The sequence below is a fragment of the Astyanax mexicanus genome, chromosome 3, assembly GCF_023375975.1.
Source record: "Astyanax mexicanus isolate ESR-SI-001 chromosome 3, AstMex3_surface, whole genome shotgun sequence".
NCBI lineage: Eukaryota > Metazoa > Chordata > Actinopteri > Characiformes > Acestrorhamphidae > Astyanax > Astyanax mexicanus.
Genome location: NC_064410.1, coordinates 64,656,224 through 64,676,251, shown reverse-complemented (window position 1 = coordinate 64,676,251; position 20,028 = coordinate 64,656,224). Strand labels below are relative to the sequence as shown.

The 20,028-nt window shown below is 38.0% G+C and overlaps 1 protein-coding gene and 1 long non-coding RNA gene across 8 annotated transcripts in view; both read right to left on the bottom strand.

Annotated features, from left to right (window-relative positions):
- The window catches only part of elavl3 (ELAV like neuron-specific RNA binding protein 3), a 31,646-nt gene extending 14,390 nt beyond the window's left edge, over positions 1 to 17,256 (bottom strand). For 2 of the 7 annotated variants that reach the window (XM_049475664.1, XM_049475666.1), the window contains exons 1-3: positions 16,520 to 17,256; positions 1,678 to 1,894; positions 330 to 433 (exon numbers count right to left, since the gene is read on the bottom strand). In XM_049475664.1, coding sequence (XP_049331621.1) covers positions 330 to 433; positions 1,678 to 1,894; positions 16,520 to 16,528 — 330 coding nt within the window. In that variant the 5' untranslated portion in view covers positions 16,529 to 17,256. The remainder of the gene's footprint in view (positions 1 to 329; positions 434 to 1,677; positions 1,895 to 16,519) is intronic. The other 5 variants (XM_049475663.1, XM_049475665.1, XM_049475667.1 and 2 more) reach the window with 3 other exon arrangements.
- Positions 9,516 to 12,089, bottom strand: LOC125799289 (uncharacterized). Its single transcript, XR_007438152.1, has 3 exons — positions 11,728 to 12,089; positions 11,548 to 11,663; positions 9,516 to 11,515 (listed from the first exon to the last, which is right to left on the bottom strand). It is a non-coding gene; the product is annotated as an uncharacterized LOC125799289 (long non-coding RNA).
- Positions 17,257 to 20,028: the final 2,772 nt, after the last annotated feature.

Here is a 20,028-nt window from a genome sequence, read left to right as displayed (position 1 = left end):
TCTGGTCCCGCCCCCTTTGTCCCCAGCTGAGTTGTCGGGACAAAGAAGGTCCTAATTAGCCAAGATTGGAGGCAGATGGGACTCTCTGCAACAGACCCCCCACTGCCCCGCCCCCTCCCCACCTGCCCCGCCCCCTGCCCCCCTCAGCCCCGCCCCCTGCCCTGCACTGAACCCCCTAATTACATTTCCATCACAATCAGTGCAGCACAGACCCTGCTTTCTGACCTCTGCCCCGCCCCCCGGCCCCTCGCTCCCGCTCCTATTGTTCCCGACCCCCCGCCGGCCCCGCCCCCCTCTCCCCCTGTGTGTGCTGTGATTGGTGCTCGTACCTTGATGGTTTTGGTCTGCAGTTTGAGGCCGTTGAGGGTGTTGATGGCCTTGTCGGCGTCGTTGGGATCAACGTAGTTTACGAACCCGTAACCCAAACTCTGACCTGCAGAATAACCCAAATATTCAGCCTCAGTTACCATAGCAACACGCACACACGCAAAAAATACCCCATAATATCACACACACAAACCCTGTATCTCCTTTATATATATATATAGTCATTATTCAGTGAAAACATTTCCTCTCAGTTAATATTCACATTGTATCAGAATTTGTTGATGAATGGACCAATAGAAAGGCTCCAAAATGCCTTTTTATTAAAAATTATTTGGTAACATTTTATAACAAGGGTACATTAATTAACAATGCTTTATTACGATTGTAATAAACATCGTTATGTAAATAATTTCTCAACTAATTATCAGTTAACGCTAGTTAAGCCAGCATTAAATGTTGCAATTATTTATTGTTATGATTTAGACAAAATATGTTATATTTTTACAAGTTAAATGATGTACCCTTTTTAGAAAGTGGGTATTATCTGTTTATCTAGTGCCTCTTTATCAGAGATATAGAGTAAATCTGAAAGTTACTCGTTATGTTGTATCAGAATTTGATAATGAATGGACCAATAGGAATGCTTTAAAATTACTTTTATCATTGACATTGAATGAAAGATGTCTTCTTATAGTTTAAATGAGCTTTTTAGCGATTTAAGGTTTTTGTGACAGTGACATAATTCTAAAACAATGTTTATATATTTATCACAGATATACAGTACCAGTACCCTAAATTAAGTGTTTTTTTATTATATTAAAATCTGCTGGATTTTCTCGGTCAGTTTTATGAGGTAGAGTCTCCTGGAATTCAGGCTTTCAGTTAACAGCTGTGCTGAACTCGTCAAGAGTTAATTACTTAAATTTCTTGTCTCTTAATAAAGTGTTTGAGAGCATCAGTTAAAGTAAAGTAGTGAAGAGGTAGAGTTACAGGTATACAGTGAATAGTGAATATTTGAGTAATGTTCGAATCCAGATTATGAGAAGAAACAACTACTCAACTAAATAAAGAAAAAAACAATATTTTAAGAAAGTATCCTCAAGTGCAGGCACGAAATCGACCATTGAAAAACGTTGATGATGGAAGTGGCACTCATCAGGACCACTCTCAGAAACTGCAAGTTAACAAACAGCTCCCCAGATAAGAGCATCTAAATACTTCACAGAGTATTTTGGTTTGATTAACACTGTTTTTAAGTTTCTACATGATTCATTATGAGTTCCTTTTCATTTACTATGTAGGAAAATAATAAATAATAATATAAATCATCGTTTAGAATGTGATGATCACCTGTTATCTTGTCTCTGACGAGTTTGCAGGACTCGATTTCTCCGATGCTGCCGAACAGGCTCTTGAACTCCTCCTGGGTCATGTTCTGGGGCAGGTAGTTGACGATCAGGTTGGTCTTGCTGTCGTCGGTAGCGCCGTTGGTGCTGATCACCGGGCCGTTAGGCATGCTGGTTCCGCTCGGACCGTTGGACACCTGAGTTTCCATGGTGCTGATTATCTGCAGAGGAAACGGAGATACGGGTCTGATTACTCACTGAATGATGGGTTTTATTCATTTAAATAATTTATACACAGTAAAATCTAGTGTTAAAATCACAGTTAGTTTGTAAGTAAATGGATTTTAGTTGTGGTTCCACTGGTGGAGTGTTATTCATCTCGTCTCTTGGTGTTGGGTTGGGTGGTGGATAAGGGTCTCCACACAAGAATTATTGTATTATTGGAGAACCACTGCTTTTTTTTGGCAGTTTTTGATCAAAAAAATTTATCTGTAGTATAGCTCACATTTCATAATGTTTTTTTTATAGAAACTCATATAGTATATATTGTATATAGTTTTGAATTTTGAGTTCAGAAAATATACAAAAATGTATTGAAACAAACTAAAAACAATAAATTTTTTTTTAAAGAGTTTACGTCAGTGTTAACACTCATGAGAGTCATATATATATATATAACTTCCTACAGTGTTAAATTACACTTAAAATATCAACTTTTGTTATTTTAACACTATAGTAAGTGCAACCAATTTTGCTGTGTGTGATATTATACATATATGTATGATTATTAACGCTTTAGTCTACAGTGTTCTGCCCTTTGTGCTCAGCTTGAATCCAGTGAACATCAGTCAGTCAGTTCACGTCACTTCTGGTTTTTTTAACACAGAATATTCCAGCTCTCTTTATCAGATTTTTGACTCACATTTTGTACATCTTTAGTGATAAAACTCCTGCATCCGGACTACAATTATAAAAACAGGAGGATCAGTGAGTTTTTAGGATTTTTTCTCGGTCACATGACATCACAGCGTTCAGTAGCTCCTCCATTTCCACTCGTTGTTGTGTTTTTTACGTGGATCTCCGTGGAAACCGTGGCGCGCCCAAAGTGTAATTACGGTGCGCAGCAGTGGACAAATATCTATTTTATTAAAGGCGAGGAGACGAAACTCAGAGATGTGCATCCGGACGGGACTAAAATTACCGGAGGAGCACGGAGTTCAGAGAAAAACAGTAGATAATTCAGCCTGTAATTTTCTCAGAGGACGTCTGAGAAATAAAACGCCTACATGATCGTTCTGGACAGGAATAAAATCACAGAGGATAAAAAAAAAAACGAATCCCGACCAGATAGGGCTTCACTCTGAGAACACTGTGAAAATCCATTTCTTATTTTGATTTTTGGACCCAAATGAATACTTTAATATCCAATCCAAGGACATGTAAAAACACAGTATTTTTAGTTGGTAGTAAGGATTTGTAAAAATGATTTTTTTGTTCTCGTCCCTCCGTCCACTCTCCTCTCCTTCAGTCTTTTGTCCAGTCTGTCTCTGTCTCTCTCCCCCCGGGCTCTGCAGATGTTACTCTCTCTCTCTCTCTCTCTCTCTCTCTCTCTCTTTCTCTCCCTCTTTCCCTCCCTCCCCCATGTTCTCTCAATCAGACTCAACCATAATTACATCAGCAGTGCAGATTCTGACTGATGGAAGCTGATGGAAGTGTCCCCATTTCACCAAATAATGACAAACTCAAATAACACCAGACTGCACTGTTAAAAATGCTTTTTTTTTACAGTATATTTTACAGTTTTCATACGGATAAGACAAAGCATTGAATAAAAAATATGTAATTTCAGGAATACTCTAATGCAACAAAATGAGTATTAACATCTATTTGGAGATATTGTAGTGTACCACATAAAATATCATATGAATAGAGATTTTTACCATATAATAAATATTACTGTGCAGATATAATCTGTAGATTACTGTAGATAATATTGTGTAATGGGGAATGAGAACAGTGGGAATTTTACTTTTGAGACAAACTACTTCATATTACAATCTTTCAGGGTATCTTCGCAACAACTATATTAAAAAAATGTACAAAATTGGGGATATATGTGAATTTACAAAATTGTAGACTGTAGAAAGTGAAATTAGCAAAATATCTGTTTTTCTTTGTTAAAATAAGTATTATTTTTTTAGATTTTGTAGTTTTGAGGTTCTGATTTTGAGAGCAGAGCTTGTTGACGTGCAGTAGATGTTCACCATTACTCTGAGAGTGTGTGTGTGTGTGTGTGTGTGTGTGTGTGTGTGTGTGTGTGTGTGTGTGTGTGTGTGTGTGTGTAGTACAGCATGTTGCTTAATTTGGCCTATGGGGGATTCACACAGAGCAGATGTATGTTGGTTTCCCTCTTTTCAGCTGTTTTTCTCTTCTATTGCTCTACATCACTCGTTTTACAGTGTTTTAGTATTGGGACACCTGCTCGTTTTACTGAAATTAAAGGTATTAAAAGAGTTTATCCTGCTTTTGTTGGAGTAACTGTCTCTACTCTACAGAGAAGACACTACATTCCATTAGATTTTGCTGTAGAAACGTTGCTCATTGATTTAATTGCATTCAAAAATCAAACTCTGAACAGTAGTTTGTATTTTGGCAGATTATAGAAACAGATATATGAATATATTGTATATTTCCTTCTTCCTTCTTTATTAATGGTGTAAAGTGCTCTGGGTTTAGTGTATTTGGGTCTCAGGTGTAGTTCAGTGGTTCACTCTGAGGAATATTCACTATTACTCTGTGTGTGTGTTTATTGTTTCTGGTATTTATGACGATGTGGGGACTGTGGTATTAGCGTATTATTATTATTATTAGGATGTGCGTAAGAGCGTTAGTCAGAGTCACTGACTGGAGATCAGGCTTTTCTCAGAATAACCCCAGGGGTGGAACGAGAAGATCACACTCCTAATTAATGATGCATCTCTGATCTTTTCTCACCATCATCTCTGCCATCAACACGCAAACGCGGCACACGCTGACCTTCTGCGTTTCCCCCACTCTCACGCAAACAAAACAGACGGTGTTTACAGACACGACTGAGTCGTTATTTTGGAGACACAAGTCGTGACTTTTGTTCTTTTGAGACAGTTTTTCATTATTTTGAAACAATGTTTGTTATTTTGAGACACCAGATTGTTATTTTGACCATTTTTCTTTATTTTGAACCCCTTTTGTTATTATGAGATATTGTTTTGTTGTTTTGAGACACTAAGTTGTTATCTTTAGACTCAAAGTCGCTATTTTCAAACAGTTTTTCATTATTTTGAGACACTAAATCGTTATTTTGAAACACAAAGTCTCTATATTGAGAGTTTTTCTTTATTTTAAAACACTTTCGTTAATTTGAGACACTTTTGTTATTTTGAGACAGTTTAGTTTATTTTGTGACACAATATCGTTATTTTAAGACAGTTCTTTGTTTATTTTGAGATACTATTCGTTTTGAGGTACTAAGTTGTTATTTTGGGACATTATTCAGTTATTGTGTAGTGTAGTTTATATATAGGCTCAGTCAGTCAGTTGTCTTCCTGCAAAAATGTATTTTTTTTTCAGTTTGAAGTTGATTTGTTTTCCTTATAGGTCCTGGTAGTTTACTGTAAAATTTAGTACAATGGATTTTGTGCTAAGGGGAAAAAATAAGGGTGTTGTAAATCTTTTGACCAGTAGTATATATATATATATATATATTAAAATACATTATTGTATGTATTGGTAGGCAATCTTTAGGTTTTTACTAGGTTTGTACATCATCAATATCACACAATAAACCTTGTTCTCATTTTTTACTGATTTTAGCTTTTTCTTTATGTAAATCTGGCAGTGATTATTTATATTATATCAGAACTTTATGACAAATTGACCAATAGAAATGCTACAAAATTACTTTGAGCTAAATCTATTTACATTGATTCTATTGAAGGATGAGAAGGTTTTCTTTCTTTTTTTCTATTTATTTTGATTTTAACAGTAAATCTATTCTAATGGATCTCTCTGTTTTCTCTGTTTTCTCTGTTTTCTCTCAGTCAGCTGTTCAGATGAATCTCCTGCAGAATCTGGATTCAGTCTCAGTATCGATTGGCCTGTTTAACTCCAGCACTCAGCACTTCTGATTCCAGCCCGGACTCCGCCCACTGTGGGCGTGGCCTGTTTTGTTCTTTTGTTCTTCATCGTCTGATCCCCCCATCCACTCCTGACTCCAGCTTTACCTCTAACCAGACGGGTTGCCCAGGTAACTGCAGCCTGACAACTGTTGCTATCGGCTGGCATCTTGACTTTTAGCGGCGGGAGTGTGTGTGTGTGTGTGTGTGTGTGTGTGTTTTTGTGTGTGTGAGTGTGTGTGTCTAATGTGTCTATACTGTGTATACTAGGTCTATTTTAGGTGTTTGTGTGTGTGAGTGTATATATGTGTATGTGTGTGTTCAGGTTTTGGTGTATTTGTGAGGTCCTCAAAAGCGTGGTGATATTTCATAATTTATTATTTTGTGAGGACCTTTTTGTGATCCTGTCAGTGTAGGGTCCACACAAGAACAGCAAAACCAACATATGTGTGTGTGAGTGTATTGTATTTATATATATATATATATATGTGTGTGTGTGTGTACAGGTTTTGGTATATTTGTATATATGAGGTCCTCATAAAGCATAATGTCCTCACAAACATGGTAATATTTCACAAGAACAGCAAAACCAACATACGTGTGTGTGTGAGTGTACTGTATATATGTTTGTTTGTGTGCGTGTACTGTATATATGTGTTTGTGTGTGTGTACAGGTTTTGATATATTTGTTAGGTCCTCATAATGCACAATGTCTTCACAAGCCTGCTGATATTTCATAATTTATCAGTTTCTGAGGACCCTTTTTTGGTCCTTTTTTAATGTTAATCAAGGGTCCTCACAAGAACAGCAAAACCAACATATATGTGTGTTAGTGTACTTTATATACGTGTTGTTTGGGTGTGTGTGTGTGTATGGTATATTTGTTAGGTCCTCAGAAAGCATAATGTCCTCAGAAGCCTGGTGATATTCATCATTTCTCAGTTTGTGGGGATATTTTGTGGTATACTAACAAATTTTAAGCATTTTTTGTACAAAAGCTGAAACTTGAGAAAATCTAAAAGTGTGAAAAGATTTTATTTGGTTCACTGAGATTAAGATGAGGTTTTAGTTTAGATGTATTAAAAATTATCTACAGTATTAATAACTATACAGTTATGATATATCATTATGTCAATGGAGGGTCCTCATAAGAACAGCAGAACAAACATATGTGTAGAGTGTGTGGGTGTGTGTGTGTGTACAGGTTTTGGTATATTTGTTAGGTCCTCATAAAGCATAATGTCCTCACAAGCCTGGTGATATTTCATAAGGTCTCAGTTGATAATGTATGTCAATGAAAGGTCCTCAAAAGAACAGCAGAACCAACAAATGTGTGTGTGTGTGTGTGTGTGTGTGTGTATTAGCTGTAATGTGTGTGTTTTGTGAGAGGTGAGGGTGGATGCAGGAGGGATGTGATTGCTGGCTCTGTCAGTCTGATACCGCAGTGCATTATGGGTAAATGAAATTAGCCCACTGTGGTAAAATGCAGATCTCAGGCAGATCCAGGCTGACAGGGGGAACGCGAGAGCGGCGCGAGAGAGTTATTACAGCCTAAAAATAAAACACTACCAACACAGATCTGAGCAGAACCGCCCGCCTGGCACAGCACACCATCCACTGCCCTCTAAATCATCACTTTACCCATTATTTATATATATTTATCACATAATTATTCAAATTCATCTGAAATATTGTTAAAATATACAGCTCTGGAAAAAATGAAAAGACTTCAGTTTCTGAATCAGTTTCTCTGATTTTGCTATTTATAGGTTTATGTTTGAGTAAAAAATGTTGTCTATAAACTACAGACAACATTTCTCCCAAATTACAAATAAAAATATTCTCATTTAGAGCATTTATTTACAGAAAATGAGAAATGACTGAAATAACAAAAAAGATGCAGAGCTTTCAGACCTCAAATAATGCAAAGAAAACAAGTTCATATTCATAAAGTTTTAAGAGTTCAAAAAACTTTGAATATTTGGAGGAATAATCCTGGTTTTTAATCATAGTTTTTTTTTGTTCATGCATCTTGGCATCTTGTTCTCCTCCACCAGTCTTACACGTCTTACACATCAGCCAGACGTCTTCCTGTAGCAGTTTTTTTGTCTCCAGTTTCTAAGAGTCTTTATTTGAAGGTGTAGAAACAGTACTCACCGCTCTCTGACTTCATCTGTAATTTCTCTAAAGAAAAGAAAGAACTTCTACTTTTAATAGTTACAGAGTTCTCTGTGTTTTATCTGGGTCTTTTTCTAGTTATTATGATGATGAAAGTGTAAAAGTGTGTAAATAAAGTTCAGACTGAAGTACAGCTTCCTGTGGCAGATCACCCGTCCCCAGTGACAAACATACAGCCTTATATAACACCATCCGCCTGTCTCTCTCTCTCTGTCTGTCTCTCTCTCTCTCTGTCGGTCTCTCTCTCTCTCTCTCTCTCTCCGTCTCTCTCTCTCTTTCTCTCTCTCTCTCTCTCTCTCTCTCTCTCTCTGTCTCTCTCTCTCTGTCTCTCTCTCTCTCTCTGTCTCTCTCTCTCTCTCTCTCTCTGTCTCTCTCTCTCTGTCTCTCTCTCTCTCTCTCTCTGTCTCTCTCTCTCTCTGTCTCTCTCTCTCTCTGTCTCTCTCTCTTATTGATGCTACAGTCAGGTCCGGGTGGAGGAGATGTTGCTGAGGCCTGCAGGACCAGCAGAACCCGTAACGCCGCTGTGATGCCAGTGCCCCGCCCCACGGTACCCACACACACACCAACACATGGCACTGCCCCCCAGTGCCCACTGCCACGCCCACAGCCGACTGCCCCCCCCGGGCTGTACTTTTCTATTTGTGGGAGTGAGAGCGCTCTCCCTCAATATTTAATATCCTACATCACCATCACCCCCACCAATCACACGCACAGTATATATACACAGCATATATATACACATACACAGCCAGTGTATATACGTGTATATACAAAATATATACACCTTATACACACTGTAAACACACTGTATGCACACTATACACACCATATAGACTGCATACACCCTGTATACCCTAAAATAAACTGTATACACACTGTTCGCACCATATAATCACCATATATACACCATATTCACCGTATATTAACTGTATACACACTTTACGCACACTATATTCACAATATATACACACCATATGCACCGTATATAAACTGTTTACACACTATGTGCACCATATTCACCGTATATTAACTGTATACACACTATATGCACACTATGTGCACCATATATAAAGTATATACACACTATATGCACCATATACACACCATATACACCTTATACACAGTATATAAAATGTATACGGCCATAATAGGGCCACTATACGCACCATATACACCATATATGCACTGTATGCACTCCATACATACACTACTGTCCCCTGTCCTCCTGTCTCTATACTCTTACTTCTGCAGTTACACAATACAAACACCTGGAAACACCTGGACATATATACAGTATATACTGTATATATCCATAACCATTTCCGTTTTTTTAATAATGTGAATCTGGCAGTTGTCCTCTATGGTGTATCAGAATTTAATGATGAACAGAAACTCATAAGCACATATATAAATATATATCAGTATGTATATATAAACATATGCAATTACAATTGGATGCCCATTGTTGTTTTGTTGTTGGTTAATTTGATATAGTAATTATAGTTCAGTGTTCAGTGTGAGATATATGAGGGGAAATATAAATCACAGCAGGGATTATGGGATGTTCAGCTGTAATGTAGATCAGTCAGACCCTGCAGCTTCACCACCGCACCACCAGAGCCCCGCGAGGACCCCGGCGACGCCACGCAGAGGAAGCCATTTTCTGCTTTCTGACCCAATCCTGCCTCACCCCCTCCCCCCAAACACCACGCTGCCTCACCACGCCTTAATTTACAACGAAATATACCCACATATACCAATATATATCCACATATATCAATATATACCCACATATACTCAGATATACCAATATACACCCACATTTTTCAGATATATACCCAGATAATCCAATATTATACCAATATATACCAACATATACCCAGCAATACTGAGATATACCAATATATACACAAATATACTCAGATTTACGATATATATGCAAATATATACACACACATATATCCAGATATATACCCACATATACCAATATACACCCAGATATACACACACATACCAATATATACCCACATATACCAATATATACCAACATATATCCACAAATACCCACATATACTCAGATATACCAATATATACCCACATCTATCCAGATATATACCCACATATAGCAATATATACCTAGAAATATTAATATATACCCAGATATACTAGGATAAATCGAGATATACCAAAATAGACCAATATATACCCAGATATACTTATATATAATTAGATATACCAAGATATACTGAAGTATATCGATATATACCAAGATATAAGCAAAGATATCCTGATATATACTGAGATAAACACTGAAATATGCTCAGATATAAACAGATATATTCTATATCCTGAAATATCCTAAGACATATTAAGGTATTTACTGAGATTTCCTGAGATATAGTGGTATATACTGAGAAATAAGGATATATCCTGAGATAAAGTGAGCTGTATTGAGATATTCAGGTCTGTCTGGCCTCCTGACGGAGACGTGAGCAATAAGGCGTCTCACTAACCCAGATTACAGGATTATCCTAAACAAAGGGCATTAGATACACTTTCACCACGGATTACCGGATCACAACGCCAGCTCAACACCACAGAGTCGCCACGGCAACCCACAGAGTCACCACAGAGTCACCAACACACAACCACTGCTCTTTTACTTACTATAGAAACATTTCATTATTTTATTTTTACCAGCAATGCATGAAAATTATGCATGATGCATGATAAAAGTGATTGAACTATTTATATATGTGGATGTATTTTAAAATATATATTAATAATATATTTATATTAAACCTTATCGGCTTTAATGCAGCTTTAATGCAACACCATAAATATTAAAATATCACTCAATAAAAATATAAAATATATATATACAGAAACACTGTGATGGTAATATTGGACGCAATACTCTGGTGCTCTCCAGAGTGCTGAAACAGGGCGTGGCTAAACCCTGCCTCCCTTTATTCACCACAGAACACGGGATTATTTATCCTCCATCACTAAAACACTTCAAAAACCTCAGATCTCCCACGCCAGGTCATTAGGTGCTTCAGTGTGATTAATATATTTCCATATTAAAGCTGTGTAACTGGGCGTACGGTGCGGCGGTTACGTCGTTATCCTCTCGCGCTGATCGAGCGAGGCCGGGAGCTCTGAGGGCTTTTTGCTGAATAAACGTATTGACACAGGCAAACAAAAGAGCCACCCGTTCCTCCTCCTCTCGCGCTCTGGCCGCTGCCGCCGCGGCGCTATGAATATTAATCTACACACAAGAGCTTTGTGTAGCCAGGCCGGAGGCTGCGGGGCTCTCCGGAACAATGAACAGCACCCGACACCACCACCGCCACCAACACCGCTGCCTGCACCCGTACACCACGGCTATATACCACATATACCACAAATAACACCATATAAACCATATATACAACATATACCACCTTATAAATACCCTATACACCACATATAACACCATATAAATACCCTATACACCACATATACCACCTTATAAATACCCTATACACCACATATAACACCTCATAAATACCCTATACACCACATATAACACCATATAAATACCCTATACACCACATATACCACCTCATAAATACCCTATACACCACATATAACACCTTATAAATACCCTATACACCTCATATAACACCATATAAATACCCTATACACCACATATAACACCTTATAAATACCCTATACACCACATATACCACCTCATAAATACCCTATACACCACATATAACACCTTATAAATACCCTATACACCACATATAACACCTTATAAATACCCTATACACCACATATAACACCTCATAAATACCCTATACACCACATATAACACCATATAAATACCCTATACACCACATATACCACCTCATAAATACCCTATACACCACATATAACACCTTATAAATACCCTATACACCACATATACCACCTCATAAATACCCTATACACCACATATAACACCATATAAATACCCTATACACCACATATACCACCTCATAAATACCCTATACACCACATATAACACCATATAAATACCCTATACACCACATATACCACCTCACAAATACCCACATAACACCTCATAAATACCCTATACACCACATATAACACCATATAAATACCCTATACACCACATATAACACTCTTTATGCACTATATACAACATCCACCATCCTATATATACACTATATACAACATCTACAAGCCTACATACACTAGATACCACACATAACACCATATATACACTTTATACAACCCTATATACATTATATACATTATATACAACGTATACCACCCTATATTGATTATATACTACATATACCACTATATATACACTAGATACCACCTATAGCACCCCATATACACTATATAGCACATCTAACATCCTATATATACTATATACCACACCTACAACCCTATATACACTATATACAGCATATTCCACACTATATACAGCATATACTCCAAGTATTTACACTATATACCACATCTGTATACCATACATATCTCACACAACACCCTATACACACTATATAACACATATACCACCATATATAAACACTATATATATATATATATATATATACACTATACATGACACCTAACACCCTAATATACACTATAAACGACACCTACTACCCTATGTATATACTATTTTCCCACTCTATACACTATATATATATATATATATGCTTCTAATAAAAATCATAATAATTAAAAATACTATTGCTAGCCAGCAAACACAGTTACTCTGTAACAACTACAAATAAAACAAACAAACGTCATCACAATAATCAACAAAATAACAGTAATAATAGTAATTATAACAATAGTAATAAAGCTGTTATTACCACCCAGCAAACTAAACTCTGATACATCATAATAACATTATAAAATCCTATTGTTTTACTGCTCATAACAACAATCTCACAATGTGTTCAAATATTAAAATACTTCATATCCTAACATACATTATATTTTTGTTTTGTTTTTATCAGATAATGAATTAATAAACATTATTCTTATGACCCTGATGATGAGGCTGTGTATCGTAATGTAGTACTAGTATTTAATAATAATACTACTGTGAGTATACTGCAGTAATATTAACTGCATTTAGAGTAATAATTATATTTATATCAGGACAATATTACTACTATTACTACTAGGAGGAGTTAAAGTAGATGTATAACATTATTGCTAATGTTATTATTATTAATAATAACCTCTTTTGAAAAAAAGCTCTTTCCACTGTGTTTAACTCACTCTTCTTTACACCTTATTAATACTTTATTTTTTATTGTATTGTTTTTTTATTCTTAGATTCCATTTCTTTATTCTATATTCTTTTAATTATAATGTCTTGTAATTTATTTTCTTTTAACAATGTTCTGCATTATGTCTCTCATTGTGTCCAATTTTATTCATTTTAATTCTGTTATAAACCAACATTTTATACATTTAATTTATAATCTTTTAAACTTGTTCTACTTTGAGTCATAAATCGTTATGTAAAGTATAATATAGGTCAGTTCTAATTATAATATTTCCATAGTATACTATAGTATTATAGTATTTAATTTGTATTTTAAACAAAATTTAATTTATTTCCGTATTTCAATCTCCATATTTGAACCCCTCCTCGTTTCTGCTTGAATGGATCCGAGTTTATATTATATATAGAGTGTGTGTAAAGGAAGTGTGTGTGTAGAGTGTGTGTGTAGAGTGTGTGTACAGTGTGTGTGTGTGTGTCGCTGGTTATGTCCTTGTCCTTGAGTTGTGTAAGCGCGTGCAGAAGGTGATCTGACTCAACGCTTTTTATTTGCCACACTGCGGTACGGTGCGCTGGCACTGCGGTACCCGGCCCGGGGGTGAAGCTGCGCAGCGCTAACATTAATATTACACCAATCCTGAGGGGTGCTGATCAATAATCAATTCATCTATATATATATATGTGTGTGTGTATATATATGTGTATAGTGAAAGAGAGAAAGAGAGTGAAGGACTGATAGAGAGACAGAGAGAGAGAGAGAGAGAGGCAGATGGCCTTTGTTTAGCTCTCCTTTAGCATTAGCGACCCAGGCATTATGCTAAGCTAGAGGGCAGCCAGGCCCTGTTTTAACTCTGATTTTACACTGATTTTACTCAGTTTTTATGCTGTTTTTACTCTATTTTTACCTTGTTTTTACTCTGTTTTAGATCTGGATGATATATAAGATGAGATATATAATATAACAGACTCTCTGACCCCCTTCTAATCCAGACTTTAGCTTTTAGTTTAGTTTTTAATCTGTGTAGCTGTTTAACGTTAGCAGCTTTGATTTGTGATTAGCTAGCATGTTTAGCTAATTTCTAAAAAAAATATATATTTATACTAAAATATATTGCTGTAATATAATACAATAAACATGTGGTTTAACCCTTTTAAACCCTGCATTAATTGCAATAGACAACATCTGTTTTCTTATTTCTTGTGTTTTTTTGCATTTAACACAGATTGAGGCCTTTAGACATTTATCAGCCAATTAAAAAAAACAGTAGATTAGGCTCGCATGCTGCATTGGACGAAATAAAAAAAAATGCATTTTTGAATTGTTTTTAGTGCTTAGAGACGATTACACTCCAATTAACATCCAATTAAAATACATTTTTTAAGGCACTTTTTAAAGCTTTTTCTTATATTTTTGGAACATAATTCAGGTCTGAATGGGTTTATGCCCAATGCACTACACAATTCACTCATTTATTTTCTTTAAGTTTTTGATTTAAAATTAATTCTAATAAACAATTTTAAACATAAACAACGTTTGCGTTATAGCTGGAGGCTAACTGAGGTGGCGCGTGCCATCATCCTCATCATCCTCATCATCTCCTTGGCTTGGCGTGGATGGCTTTGAGCGCAGAAGCCACGCCCAAATAAAAAAAAGAAAGAGGAGAAGGATATCTCTCGGGCCTCTCTCTCTCTATTTCTCTCTCTCTCTCTCCCTTTCTTTTTCTCTCTCTCTCTTTCTATTTTCTCTAATAGAAGTCAATGTCTCTCGACCGATTTCTCTTTCAGATCCTTCAGATTTTAGGGTATTTTTTCGCTCTGGAAGAAATAAAACGATGCCTTTCTCTCTCTCTCTCTCTTTCTTCTCGTTTTCCACGGATCATTTGTTCAGAGGGACCCTGAGGATTTATTCTTTTTTTTTTTTTTCTCGGCCTTCTTCCCTGATTCAGTCCAAACCAATGGATGCGTAATAACGCCCCCCCCCCCCTCCCTTCCTCCCCTCCTCCCTCATTCGTCTCCGAATGACTCGACCCTTTTTCGCTCCGCCGTGTTTTCGCTCGCTCGGCTCTCAGCCATTGTTCTGTTCTGGGGTTTGTTTTAAAAGCTTTTTGTCTGAGACGTTCGTCTACAGCGTCGTGGAGATTTCGTTTGGTAGAGAATGAATGATACCTGACCAACCGCCCCAATAAACCACCTCAACCACTCAAACCACCCTTACTACTCTACAACGAGCATTCACCATCATCCTAATAACTACAACCACCATCACCACCACCGCCCCATGGGCCTTAATAATGCCCCCAACGCCCTTCTCCTCCTGCTCGCGTCTCCGGCTCAAACCTCTCATCCAGCCTCTTTATTCTCTTTAATATTGATCATTTTTATCGTATTTTAACGTTATTTATTAATAAATTTTGTGTATTGTGTTTTTCAGACGTATACAGACATAATGAAAGCATATTAAACCTCTTTATTCTGGCTTGTACTGGATTGTCGTTCCATCAGTGGCGCACCCCTCCATCCCTGTATCCCTCCATCCCTCCATTCCTCCATTCCCTTATCCCTCTGTATCACGTTACTAATGCCCACACTGCTGCTTAATCTTGTTTACTCAAGCTGATCTATCTATCCGAGGGCACGGCGGCGGCGGCGGTCCGGCTGATGCTGATTCTGATGCTACACACTGTGGGCTGTGTGTGTGTGTGTGAGATAATCCTGCATAACGAGGGGTGTGTGTGTGTGTTTGTGTTGTTTTAAATAGCTGATTATAAGGATTAAGCTTAATTATCAAAATTAGCCAGATTAGATTTTTTTTTTTTTAGTTTTCAGATTAGAACACTATTATACATTTAAATATATATATTACGTTTTATAGTATGTAGATATAGTATGCATGTTTTTTTTAATTTTCAGAGATTTTTTTTGTTCTGTATATATATATGTATATATTTATATATGTGTATATATGGAGAGAGGAAGATGTCCCAGCAGAAAAAAGAAAAAGAAGGAGGAGAAGAGTGAGGAAGAGGAGGAGGAGGTGTAAATATGTGTGTGTGTGTGTGTGTGTGTGTGTATCTCAAATTTTAAATCTCAGATCTCGTGTTTTAATTCTATGCTAATGACAATACATCAGAAATTTGTGAAATATGAAGGAATATGTGTTTTAGAGCATAAATAATTATAATAAAAGATGAAAAAGAAAAGTGAATACGTACAGTAACCATTCTCGTGCTCAGATGAGATAGTGGTCTAGGTCCTGTCCTTCGATCTGCAGGTCTTCGCTCTCTGTCGGTATGGGGGTGCGTGCACTGCGCTGCGCTCTGGCCTGGTCTTGTCTGGATCTGGATCAGAATCAGGATCAGGATCTTGATCTGGATCAGTCGTTGGGTTCGGGCGTCTTTTTGAATGGGATCGGTCCAAAAATGTCCCCAAACCAAAAGAAAAAAAAAGAAAAAAAAGGAGTGATCTCGTCAGGGGGTCTCAGCCCGGGCGACGGTAGGTTTCCTCAGGCAGGGAGAAGAATAAAGGAGGGGGGTTTTCTTCGTGGCGGCGGCGGCGGCGGCGGCAGCAGCGTTAGAGATGATGATGATGATGATGGTGGTGATGATGAGGGAGGTTTTCTCTCTGCACGGCGTGGGCGACGGCTCTGAATCCAAAAAAACAGAAGCAGCAGTGATCCCCGGTAGGGTGTGTCCAGGGGAGGTTCTGGTTCTGGCGAGATCGAGATGGAGAGGAAGTGTGTGTGTGTGTGTGTGTGTGTATGTGGGTAAATATATATATATATATATATATTTATATATATATGCGAGTGTGTGTGTGTGTGTGTATTTCCCTGTAGCTCCTCGCTGTCTCCTTCTGTGCCTCTGCTGCAATGTTCTTCTTTTATGTGTCCTTCTGCCAGCCGGAGCCGGCCTGTGATTGGCTAATTGAGGAGGGAGGGCACTACATGCCAGCCATTGCAAGGAGCTGCTGGACCATTATCATCCCCTTCAGGAGAAATCACCCCCCCCCTCCACCCATCCATCCACCCATCCACCCCCACAACTCTCCCTCTCTCTCTCTCTCTCTCTCTCTCTCTCTACACACACTCGTCCCCTTGCCACTCCCTCCCTCACTCCTTCCCTTTCTTCCTGTCCTCCCCCTCCCCCACCCTAATACACCCCACCCCTCTCCACACACACACACACTCTTAAACACACTCCTATACACACACACACTCATGCAGAGATGGGTGAATAGAGCTCCTCCACCTGCACCATCCCAACAACAGATGGGTGCAGAAAGGGCGACCGACAGGAGCCCAGGCTCTCTTTCTCTCTCTCTCTCTTTTCTCTCTCTCCGTCCTCCCCCGCCGGTTTTGTCTTCCTGCGCCGCTCCACCTTATGCCGCTATGTCCTTGGGTTCGTCTTTGCCAGGGCAGAATGTCACCGGCGCCAGCCAATAGCAGAGAACGCTGAGCGGATGCTAGCGGGCGCACGGGCAAGAGGAGGGATCGACCAATAAGAGGGCACGCTGTAAACAAAGCAGAATAATATATAATGGTGGGCATTCTCACGCCACGCTCTCTCGGCAAGACGACAATGGTGGTGAAGTGTCAACGGTAGTAAAGAGCACCAACGATGGTGTAGAGCGTTCCAGTGAACGTACACATATATATATATATAAACGTTCATTAACTACAAAAAAAGAATAATATAAAGAAGACAAAGCAGTCTGGACACACAACACAACAAGATAATGTACAGTTAGGGAGGCATGGCGGGATTCTGCTGAACATTAAACCCATAGATGATGTTGCTGCAGTTGGGCCTGTAGATCCTGCTCTACACTCGTAGGTTGAAGCTGAAGTTGCTGTAAAGTTATGAAACCCTCGCTGTGTGTGGACGAGCATTATCCTGCTGATAAATCTCTGAGCTGAAGTTCATTGGGCCTGCAAGAGAAGAGCTCGTCCAATAAGAGAGCACGCTGCAAACAAAGACATTTATGTTCAGTAAATATAAAAAGAGAAAATATAAAGATAAAGCAGTCTGGACACAAGATACAAGATGTTGTACATTTGGGGAGGCACCAAATCCTTGGGCAAGACTCCTAACACTACATTAATCCACCTCTGCAATAGAAATAACCTTGTAAGTCACTCTGGATAAGAGTGTCAGATAAATGTCGGAAATGAAAATGTAAATAAAGCTGCTGTAAAGTAATGAAACCAATAAGAGGGCACGCTGTAAACAAAGCAGAATGATATATAATGGTGGGCATTCTCACGCCACGCTCTCTCCGCAAGACGACGGTGATGAAACGCAAACAACGGTGTAGAGCCAATGATGGTGTAGAGCGTTCCAGTGAACATAAACACAGAACAATTAACATTTATTAACTACAAAATAATATATATATATATATATATATATATATATATATATATATATATATATATATATATATATATATATATATATATAAGGATAAAGCAGTCTGGACACAAGATACAACAAGATAATGTACAGTTGAGGAGGAATGGAGGAATCTTGCAGAACATTAAACCCATAGATCAGGGGTGTCAAACTCATTTTGGCCGAGGGCCACATTGGCATATTGGCTGTCCTCTGAGGGCCAGATGTAACTTATAAATGTAATAAAATGTAACCAAATGTAATATAAAATGAATGTAATTACTCTTTAATGTTAAATAACTCTAAATGGAAAAAATGTTTGCTTGTTGCTCTATTAACATAAATCCTTTTAATTTGTCATGTTATGAAATCCAAAAACTCCATCAATCAAGAACCAAACTATTCAAGTGAATAGAAATGACATAAAATACAAGTTATATTAACTTTGATCAAAACGTTTGATACTGAAATAAGGCTTAATAAATATAAAATCAAAAATTGTGAGCTGTTAAGAACATGCGACAGATTTAGCATTTCCTCAGATTTAGCAGTTCCTCATCCAACCACTAGTGGGAGCTGCAGCAGCAGCACAAGCCCCCGCTGTCTTCACTGAGTCAGAGCTACAGCCCAGCCACGGGCTACAGGCTCAGCTCAGCCAGTCTGGAGCGTTTTTAAAACATTTTAAGTTCTTCTGTGTATGAAATAAAGGTTTTAACCCCACTAACCGGATAATACAGCTCTCTACAGTTCATCTTTCAGCCCAAGCAGCTAACAGCAGCAGTTCAGAGCAGCGTCACGGAGTCACTGCTCGGATTAACGTTACATTATAAACAGGTCAGTTAGCGCGCTGCTAACCTCAGAATGTTTATAACTACGGAGTTTAGTGCACACACCACGGCTGCAAGGTTAGACTGTTGAAGGCTACTGAAGACTATTAAAGGCTATTGGAGGTTATTGAAAGGGTTATTGGAGCAGAAATCAGTACAGGCTGGTTAGATAAGTGATTCACGTCTTCGTCCTTCGCTGCGGTGAAACTGAATAGCGCTGTCACAGTGATGTTTATTAACGTCATTAAAACAGATTTTGTCAGCTATTGTCTTATAAATATTTACACATAACTTATATCTCTCCTAAAAAGCGTTTATTTTGGTCAGTAACACTCTTCGTAACACAAAAGGCATACCATTCTTTCGCCTTGAAGCACAGCCGTCCGTCTGAATCAGCTTCTCTTTTTCTGGACATTATGGGATAAACATTTCACCCGCGAAGTTACACCTTCCCTCCGGCAGGGTTTCCACATCAATGACTACACTGCCGTGTAGTGGCAGTAA